Source organism: Cyprinodon tularosa, unplaced genomic scaffold, assembly GCF_016077235.1.
Source record: "Cyprinodon tularosa strain WSP-4 unplaced genomic scaffold, ASM1607723v1 ctg1050, whole genome shotgun sequence".
In the NCBI taxonomy this organism is placed as follows: domain Eukaryota; kingdom Metazoa; phylum Chordata; class Actinopteri; order Cyprinodontiformes; family Cyprinodontidae; genus Cyprinodon; species Cyprinodon tularosa.
The window spans coordinates 187124-196716 of NW_024037839.1; the positions used below are offsets into that span (position 1 = coordinate 187124).

The following is a 9593-nucleotide window of genomic DNA, read 5'->3' on the forward strand; positions in this document are numbered from 1 at the left end:
CATACAAGAAACAGAAGACATAGTTTCACACCCTTAGGACTTTAGTTTGTCTGAAAAATAAGTAAATAAACAATTTTTCATTTCCAGATAGGGGGAACCACACAGTATATAACACCAGCCTCCATCCTATCTATTATCTAGAAATAGGGCACTGGCATTTTTGCAGCATCAGAAAGCGCTAATATGAGCTTTCAGAGTCTGACCTTTTTTTCCTTGTGGAAGGAAGGAAGTCCTCTGCTGTCATCAGTCAGCTCTACTTCAGTTCAGTTGAGTCTAATTTGCAGAGCCAGGTAAACATCACAGCTGTGATGATTTACTTCCTCCATTTTTCCTGACTCTGAAATGCCTACAGTCACATGAATGTAGAGAGAGCATTTTGCTTCAAAGGAATGGGTTTCTTGTAAAGGCATGAGAGAGCTTATTGGCTGTTTGAGCCAAACAAAGCCACTATTTGAATGAGCTGCAGGTTTACCCCTCCCAATATACAGGCCAAGTTTAAACCCAATATTTGAAACTTTAAAACACCTGCAACCGTCATTTTAGACCACAAAGATGTTTCCTTAACTCTTAATGTTGTCACAACCAAACAGGTAGACAGCTTTCGACTAGCAAAATGTTACCTCTGTGCTTTCAAGCAGAGAACTGAGTCCTTCTTAATCAGGCAGAAGAGGCAAAATAGTGTCTTCTATTTTGTGTGGTGCAATTTCAAAGCTGTAAAGCATGCTGGGAGGTGAATTTACAGATTATGATGATCTGGCACTACTAATCTATCAATTCCAGTTTGATTGAATAAAGCATAAACAGGTCCCCTTAAAAATGTACTGAAAATGGTCAGACAGGACAGTGATATAAGGAAATGCTGTCATTTATTTACACTCAGTGTCTTATGTTAGCACTATGTTTAGAAAATGAAAATGGTATGGGGAAGCAGATTTTGATCTTATCTTAGATAAGATCAAAATCTCTATCTATGGTCTCACTTTCAGTCTCAACAATAGAGCATACATTTGGTGGACAGTACTGTACATACGATAATAAAAAGATTTTACTCCTTTGCAACTTGAAAAAAACATAAAGAAAATATATTTAAAAGCCTTTGAATGATAAATTGGTCAAGCATTTATCAATTAAATCTGACCAAATACTTAAAAGAAGATTACTCTTTGTACAAACATTACCCTCATTTCGCAACCTAGTTTCTGTGGGACAAACATAAATTTTATTATGACACATCAACCTATCTACTAGCAAACTCTTAAAGACGGAGATATCATGCTCAGTAAACCTAATTTGTTTTGTCATTTTTTTGATTTTGTAAGGTTTTCATAATTTTTTCCTCAGATTAGAATATATTCTGTTTTATTCTGGGGAATACGCTGTCTCAGTGGGTTAGTTAGGGGTCAATGGCTTACAGGCTGCAGATAGATGTGTTAAATTATTAAAGTAGAGGGGAAACCAAGTTAAAATTGTTTATTTTATGAACTAATTGCTTTTGAGTTATTATTATTATTGAACCAGTCTTTTTAAGTTTTAGATAGAATGTTATCAGTAAAACAGACACCCAAAGACTGCCCACACGAGGGTGGAGCTCTAAAAAGTCAAACAGAAAATGAAAGCAATCTCCATTAAGTTGATCCTGCAGCAGAGAAGGGGCATATATTGCAAGAGACACTCAGCAGAGACTCCACATTTTACACCAGTGCTGGTAAGTTACGGCTTCTTATTTGTATATGTCTTGATGCACATTACAGTTTCATTGCTGAGCAAAGAGAAAAGGAAACCCTTTCCTCTCTGCTCAGCAATGTAACTGTACAAAAAAATCATGAGGACTACATTTAAAGATTCCAAACGTACAACAGTGATAGGTAAATACAATCTTCAAATATGTCAGGAAATTATAAAAAAATAAATAAAACATCTTGTATTAGAGCAACATGTTTACTTATCAAAAGTTGACTTACAAGTTTCACTTTCTATTTTCTCTCCTCCACCGTATTTAGGCTCTGAGGTGCAGATCGATTAATTCTTACAGTGGCAATTAGAAGACAGTAAAATCAATGGATTATGTCTCCATGAGACTCAGATATGCTTAAACAAATGCTCAGAAATATGAAATAGCTGTTCCGTGCTTTATTTGGTGCTTTGTTTACAAGATAGTGTTTGAGAGTTAAGTCAGACATTTTGACTGATTAAAAGATTTCTGTAAAACTATATTTACTCTTTTTGGCTAAATATAATCTAGAGAAAGTTTAACTTATTTTTAAGAGTAACATATTCCGTATTAAACTCACAAAGTCAACATAGAAAAGGGTGTTTTTCTTCACAAAGGTATGTAAAAGAAGTTCCAAAAATGCAGAAAGGTTTTTATATCTTAAATAGCTCTTTGTGGTAATAACTATACTATACTAACATTATGATGCAGAAAGGATGTGTTTTCTAAGAAAAGAAAAGAAACACAGACTAAAATCTTTTTTTTTCTTTTCAGTTATATAACCTTTATCTCCTTTCTGAAAGTTTGGATACGATAGTTTTGTGCTGTTCGATTTTTAAGGAATAAAATGTATTCTGTTTTAGTGAAAATATTTTAGAACATCTTTATTTATACACAAAAAATCTTTGTTTAGTTAAATTCACAGTTAAATATTACAATCATTATATGGAAAATCTGGTCTATTTTTATTTGTTGACATTGTTTTGCGGGATATTTTTCCTTTTGTTGTTCTCCAAACTGGTATTTTTGTTAGAGATTTAAAGTGAAAAAATACAATCTAAACTCAAATAGGTTTTTGCTTCAATAGCATCATAATATCGATTTAATCAGATAAACTTATAGCAGCAAGAAATGTATAGTTCAATCAAATAGATTTAAAAAGCTTCATGTCTTACCCCAAAAACATTTTAAAGTTTATTTAAAGTTTACTTTTTTAACCTGGTTAGTTTATATGATCTAATTAAAATATTTATTTCATTTTATTTTTTTACATGTATTCCAATTTCCCTGTGTAATTATTAATCCATACTAAAGATTGTTATGTGTCTAATTAAATTTTTAAACTGGGTTAATACTTAGACTTTATTGTTAATTTGTATACAGCAAAAGGAAGAGGAGATAAAGAAAACCAAGCTAACTAAAGATTTTCAACAGTGAATGAGAAGCTTATAACAGTGTAATGAACATTTCCATTTATAAAGTGCAGCAGTGATCAAAATGTAAACTGCGTAGGAGAACAAGAAAGGAAAACAAGAGTATATGCATTTTAAGTAAAGTTGATATAAGGTAATACAAGGAAAAACAGGAATACAGGAACTCACTTAAGCTTGTATCTACAGTTAAAACAATAACGTACACTGTATAAAAGGGAGCCACAATAAACCTGTTACTGTCAAAGTGAGGGTGGAGGTTGGTCGAGGACCCAAATGAAGAAATGAGGAAGGCAGAGATGAGTTTTAGCAGCTTTAATGAAGTAAATGATAAATGAAACAAAATCTAGGAACCCCCACCTCCCCCACCCCCTAAAAAAACAAGGACAAATCAGGAGAAAACACACATGGGGAGCCAAGTAACAACAACGAACCAGCACTGAAGAACATAGGGAGCGTATATATGGGAGACAGAAAAAAGACTGGGGTAATCAGCTGATATCGAGCAGGTGTGGATGGAAGAGACTAGATGTGAGCTTGGGGAAATGAGAGAAGCACAAGGGGGGAAACAAGAGAGTAACTGCTTAAATAAAACACAAAATGAAAAAAAAACAAAAGATCAATCAAACAGAATGACTAAGATGAAAACTAGAAACTCAAAGTTCAAAAGGGGAGAACTTTTTCTGAGAACTGTATCTTTTCATCACAAATACCTAGAATTAAGTATGGCATCACAACACATTCCCCACTCCTCATGTGTGGAATTTCTAGATGTGATTAAATAAGATATCTTTAGAAACTTTCTTTTAGTGCACTATAAAAACTTTATCAAGGTTTACCCTTATCTAACAGGTTTATGTAAGGATGCAATTGCATTAAAGTGGACATTTGAACTTGTTCTCTGATACAGCTTAATGTAAGATTCCCCGTTACTTTACAGGTAGATGATATAACATATGGAACCAGAAAAGCTGGAAATGGATCTGAGTAGATTGTGAATTTTAGCCTAATCACAAGTTTTTCATTTATGTTATAAATGTTCCTTTGAAATGCTTAAGTTGGCCAATAAGTATCCGCCTACATTTAACAGTGAAATCAATTTATTACGTTGTTGCTTGGGACTCAGAAATGAAAAAAAAAAAATGAAAAGAAAATTGAACAGCTGTTTAGTAATTTCGTTAGATGCTTCTATATTAGCTAGATAATTTTTCTGAGTAAAGAATATGCACACTGCACTGCATGCATATATTATTGGATCATTACTGTCAGCCAAACAGGTTGTTAACTTTTATATGGTTGTTTTGTGCTCTAGATAATTTCCAGCAATACCCGAGGGTCAAAAACAAGATATAGGTGAAGATGGTTAAGCAAACTGCCAGTGACAGCATCCATTACTTCAGTGATAAGGCTGATTATTCTGTGTTCAACAAAGCATGGAAGAAAATAACAGGCCCTGCAGCTGAAAACCTCGGAAGTGTTTTCTTTGGATCAAGTGTTGTGATTCAGTTTGGAACCATGGGTGAAGGAAGAGGAGATAAAGAAAACCAAGCTAACAGGGAAGAAGTGGCTGACAGCAGAAATATAGTAAATAAGCACTCTATAAATGTAGGTTTTTATAATCCAACACAGTCGTCGCTACAAGGAAAAGGAGAAGAGGGAGTGAAACCTCAGACAGGTAAGAAAGTCTTTGCATTGGTAAAAGGGATGTGCAACAATCTTAAGTCAAAGTATTTCCTTCTTTGTGGAGCTCAGGAAACAAAAATCCATTATTTGATAAAAGTTTTTTCATTATTTTTCTTCCTTAGTGACGGCATCAAAGATCATTGTCAAAGGCTCAGATGGAGAACTGAAGTGCATCAAAGGTAACAACACATAGAGGCAAAACTACTCTTGTGCTTTAAAAACTGATAAACAATTTTCCTTTATTCCTTAGAATAAATATGATGACTTCATTTTTTTGTAGTTCTGAGAGCTTACAGGATCGTCCTGCTTGGAGAAACCGGAGCTGGGAAAAGCACCCTTGGAAACTTTCTATTTGGAGAAGATGTGTTCAAACCTGGCAGAACAACTGAATATTATCTTCACTCCAAATCTGCCCATGAAAGAAGAATCACTGTGTTGGACACACCTGGTTTCTCTAATGGTGACTTGAAGGATGATATTGTTAGGTGTACCACAGAGTGCACTCCTGGGCCTCATGTTTTCTTGATTGTTCTGAAAATGGAGGAATCCTCTGAGCAATTGTTGGCTGTCATTAAGAAAATCTTCCAGAGTTTCTCAGAGGAAGAATTCAAATATGCAGCAGTTGTTTTTACACATGTTCATCAGGGAATGGAAATAAAAAATTATATTAACCAGCAAAAAGATCTTCAAGATTTAGTTAAGAAGTGCAGTGACCGATTCCTTGTTTTTGATCATAACAAAAGCTCAGAGGAGGACAAACATTTTTTTCAGTCAGAGCTAATAAACATGATAGATAAGTTAGTGATGGAAAATAAAGGGGGGTGTTACACCCACAAAATGATCCAAGCACATAAGACAGACAACAAAGAAACGGGTAACCCAAAAAACGACAAAGCTGACACTGATGCCAGTAAGAGTTTGTGGATAAACCTCTCAGGTCCTGAGGGGAACTTGGTGGCAAAAACTTTCTTTGGATTAGCTGCTGAACAAGGATCCCCTATAACAACATTGCTAGGAACAGCAACAGGAGCACCAATAGGGGATGGAGTAGGAACAGCATTAACGGAAGGAGTAGGAGCAGGGGTAGGAGCAGCAAAAGGAGCAGAAATAGCAAAAGGGGTAGAAGCAGCAAAAGGAGCAGAAATAGCAACAGGAGTAGGATCAGCAACAGTGGCAGAAAAAGCAACAGAGGTAGGATCAGCAACAGGGGCAGACATAGCAACAGGGGTAGGATCAGAAACAGGGTCAGGGATAGGAGCAGGAATAGCAACAGGGGTAGGACCAGAAACAGGGTCAGGGATAGGAGCAGCAACAGGAGCAGGAATAGGGGCAGGAATAGCAACAGGGGCAGGATCAGCAACAGGGGCAGACATAGCAACAGGGGTAGGATCAGAAACAGGGTCAGGGATAGGAGCAGGAATAGCAACAGGGGTAGGACCAGAAACAAGGGCAAAAATAGCAACAGGGGTAGGATCAGAAACAGGGTCAGGGATAGGAGCAGCAACAGGAGCAGGAATAGGGGCAGGAATAGCAACAGGGGCAGGATCAGCAACAGGGGCAGGAGTAGGAGCAGGGGTAGGCACAGTAATAGGATCCGCAATAGGAGCAGGGGTAGGCACAGCAATAGGATCAGCAATAGGGGCAGGAGTAGGATCAGGGGTAGGAACAGCAACAGGATCAGCAATAGGGGCAGGGGTAGGATCAGCGGTAGGAACAGCAACGGGATCAACAATAGGATCAGGGGTAGGAACAGCAACGGGATCAGCAATAGGATCAGGGGTAGGAACAGCAACGGGATCAGCAATAGGATCAGGGGTAGGAACAGCAACGGGATCAGCAATAGGATCAGGGGTAGGAACAGCAGCGGGATCAGCAATAGGATCAGGGGTAGGAACAGCAATAGGGGCAGGAGCAGTAATAGGGGCAGGAGTATGGGGCATTAGGAAAATGATAATCCATCTTTATAACATCTTTAAGAAGAATATTGGAGTTGTCCTACTAGTTGTTGCCTTCTACTTCCTGCTACTGTTGTCATTTTTTGCCAGAGTACCAATGGTGGGAAGCCTTGTTCTATCATGTGGAATCTTCATTTTGTTTTTGGTCATAGTCTTTTTATTAATTGCAATAGGCAATAACAATGGCTCATTGTTACTTAAACCAAAATAAATAAACATGGCAAATGAGCTGAAAATCTGATTTCTTTAAGTCAAAGTTAAAAACCCTTTTGTTTAGAAGTGCCTTTGAAAGTTGAAGTTAAACTATTAACTGAGATGTCATTAGCTTTAGGTTGTAGTCCAACAGTTGTATTTGCTACTTTTGTCATTTTTTTTGTCCTGACTTGCTTTTTTTTTTCTTCTTGTATATCTCATCTACTTTATTATTTAATTCTTTTTCTATTTAATTGTTGCATTTCCAGATTTTCTGTGATGGTTTTCATATGACTTTGGAGATTCTAAAAATCACACTTTTTTCAATTCAATGCTCCTCCGCTGTTTTTCCTGAATATGTAATCAGTTATGATTTTGTGTTTCTAGTTATTAAAAGTTTAATGAAAAATAAGTTTATTAGAATCTCTTTGTAATCTGAGCTTCTGCCTCAGATGGATGATGATTGTTTGTTGATCAAATCTAAAAATTCTAATATAATATAAAGTAAAGCAATCTAACAGAACCTTTTTTTAAATGATTTTCAAAGCATTTGTCTTTCGTATACCATCATGTCGAGCAAGAGCTGTGGTTGGTTTTGTCTTAAAGGAAGACAAAAGTAGATTTATTTTCTACAGATTTATCTACATTTCTGTCATTCTTTCTGGTCATTGACTGCAGTGTATTGCTTTCTGAATAAATATAAGCAGATGGAAAAAAATCTGTGGGATTTCTTTTGAAAAGTCAAGTAGAACAAACAAACGTATTGCATAATAAAGGCAAGATGTATTAAATTAATGCCAGTTTGTTGGTTCCCTTCATTTTTTTTATTTCTGTTATAAGTGAAAGATTTTAAATAAACAATAAGCTGATCACTGTGATGTTGTCTTCACACTATCAACACTTTTATAAGGTCTGCACATAAAAACAGTATCTTGCTGAGAGCAGGATAATAAATAAGCAGCAGAATACTGACTATTTCCAGATACATGGATGAAAAACAAAGTTCTTTATATTGCTAACCTTAGCTTCATACCACCAAAAAGCATTTTTTTTAATAATTATTTTATTTTCATTAGCATCAGGACCTACTTGATGCATTTGGCTCATATTGTAGTGTTTTTGTACTTGCAGCTTTTCCTAAACTCTGTGGTCTCCACAATAAATCACTTTAAATTGCTGACTTTTTACAGCTGAGGCCCTTTCCGATACAAGTGGGTTTCAACCCAGAGCGACGAGCACAAGTCTTCTGCATTGTATTGAAGTAATAAATAACTGAGAACAAGGCTTTTATTGCTTTTGAAGAGAGAACAACATTGTTCTATTTATTTTTGCATTTATATATTTGTTTTAATTAATTTTCAATCAGATGGGAAAAGGAAACAAATTTGAGGTATGTATTCAGGTGATCTCTTGGCTGGATTTGAGAAAATCAAATTGTCCTGCAAAATGATGTGGAAGTATAAGCAGGTTAATTCAGCTTCACAGCATTCAGCCTTCATCAAACACACAATCTCTGCTTTAATTAGCCATAGCTGATGGTCTAAACCATTTACATGCAATTCAACTACTCACTTCCATCTAAAAGCTTCAGATTTTATTTCGTGATTTTGTACACACAAGTGTATCCAAAAAGGAATTCTGTTAAGTACAGCTCCCTAGACATTTTTAAATTTTTTTTAAAATGCATCCTAAGCAGCTAATTAGTGATAAAAAACATTGTGATGAAACAAAAACACTGTGGTGAAAAAAAGTGATGTAAACACATGACTGTATAGTTACAGTTCAAACATTCAGTTTTTTTTTTAGTTTCTTTTTTATAACCCATTTTACATAACATTCAGCAGTCTAATGGCAGTGGGGAAGAAACTATTCTGGAATCTGCTGGACGTGCATCGGATGCTTAGAGGTCTCTTCCCAGAGGGCAGCAGGGAGAACAGTCCATGGTGGGGGTGTGAGGGGTCAATTATGATGTCACGGGCTCGGGGCACGCAACGCTAGGATAAAATGTATTTAATGGAGGGAAGAGGAACCCTGATGATCTTTTTTGCTGTTCTCACCACTATCCTCACCTTCTTCCAGTCTGAGGCGATGCAGCCTCCACAACACAGTGAGACAGCTGGCCAGAACACTCTCTATGGTGCTCTGTAGAAGGTGGTGAGGATGGGTGGGGGCAGGTGGGCTCTCTTCACCCTGAGCAAGAATTACATGTGCTTCTGTGCCCTTTTGACCAGTTGGGTGGTGTTTACATTCCAGGTGAGGGTGTCTGTGATGTTCACCCCCAGGAATTTGGTGCTGTTGACCACCTCTACAGCTGAGCTGTTGATGATCAGTGGAGCGTGGTTAGGCCGGTTCTTCCTGAAGTCCAAGATGATCTCCTTCATCTTCTCCACATTCAGCATCAGGCTGTTATCTTTGCACCATTTCACCAGCTGCTCCACCTCCTCTCTGTAGTCCACGTCGTCTACGATGAGGTCCACCACCGTGGTGTCGTCTGCAGACTTTACAATGTGACTGGTGGTGAACCTGGGGACGCAGTCATGTGTCATCAGGGTGAACTGCAGGGGGCTCAGAATGCAGCCCTGAGGGGAGGCTGTGCTTAGACTGATGACATCAGAGGCGTTC

The 9593-nt window shown here is 37.0% G+C and overlaps 1 protein-coding gene across 1 annotated transcript; it reads left to right on the forward strand.

The window, feature by feature from the left end:
• The first annotated feature begins 1628 nt into the window (after positions 1-1628).
• On the forward strand, positions 1629-9571 carry LOC119783657. Its single transcript, XM_038285283.1, has 6 exons — positions 1629-1705; positions 4454-4816; positions 4947-5003; positions 5105-6099; positions 9051-9078; positions 9423-9571. The coding sequence occupies exons 2-6, from the start codon at positions 4501-4503 to the stop codon at positions 9569-9571; spliced, it is 1545 nt and encodes a 514-aa protein (XP_038141211.1). The 5' UTR covers positions 1629-1705; positions 4454-4500.
• Positions 9572-9593: the final 22 nt, after the last annotated feature.

What these genes read in the sequence shown, in the direction of transcription:
- LOC119783657 (XM_038285283.1), top strand. Translation starts at nt 4,501, where the DNA reads ATGGTTAAGCAAACTGCCAGTGACAGCATCCATTACTTCAGTGATAAG. An exon ending in GGGAGTGAAACCTCAGACAG is followed by an intron (nt 4,817 to 4,946) that starts GTAAGAAAGTCT and finishes TTTCTTCCTTAG; the next exon opens with TGACGGCATCAAAGATCATT. An exon ending in AGAACTGAAGTGCATCAAAG is followed by an intron (nt 5,004 to 5,104) that starts GTAACAACACAT and finishes ATTTTTTTGTAG; the next exon opens with TTCTGAGAGCTTACAGGATC.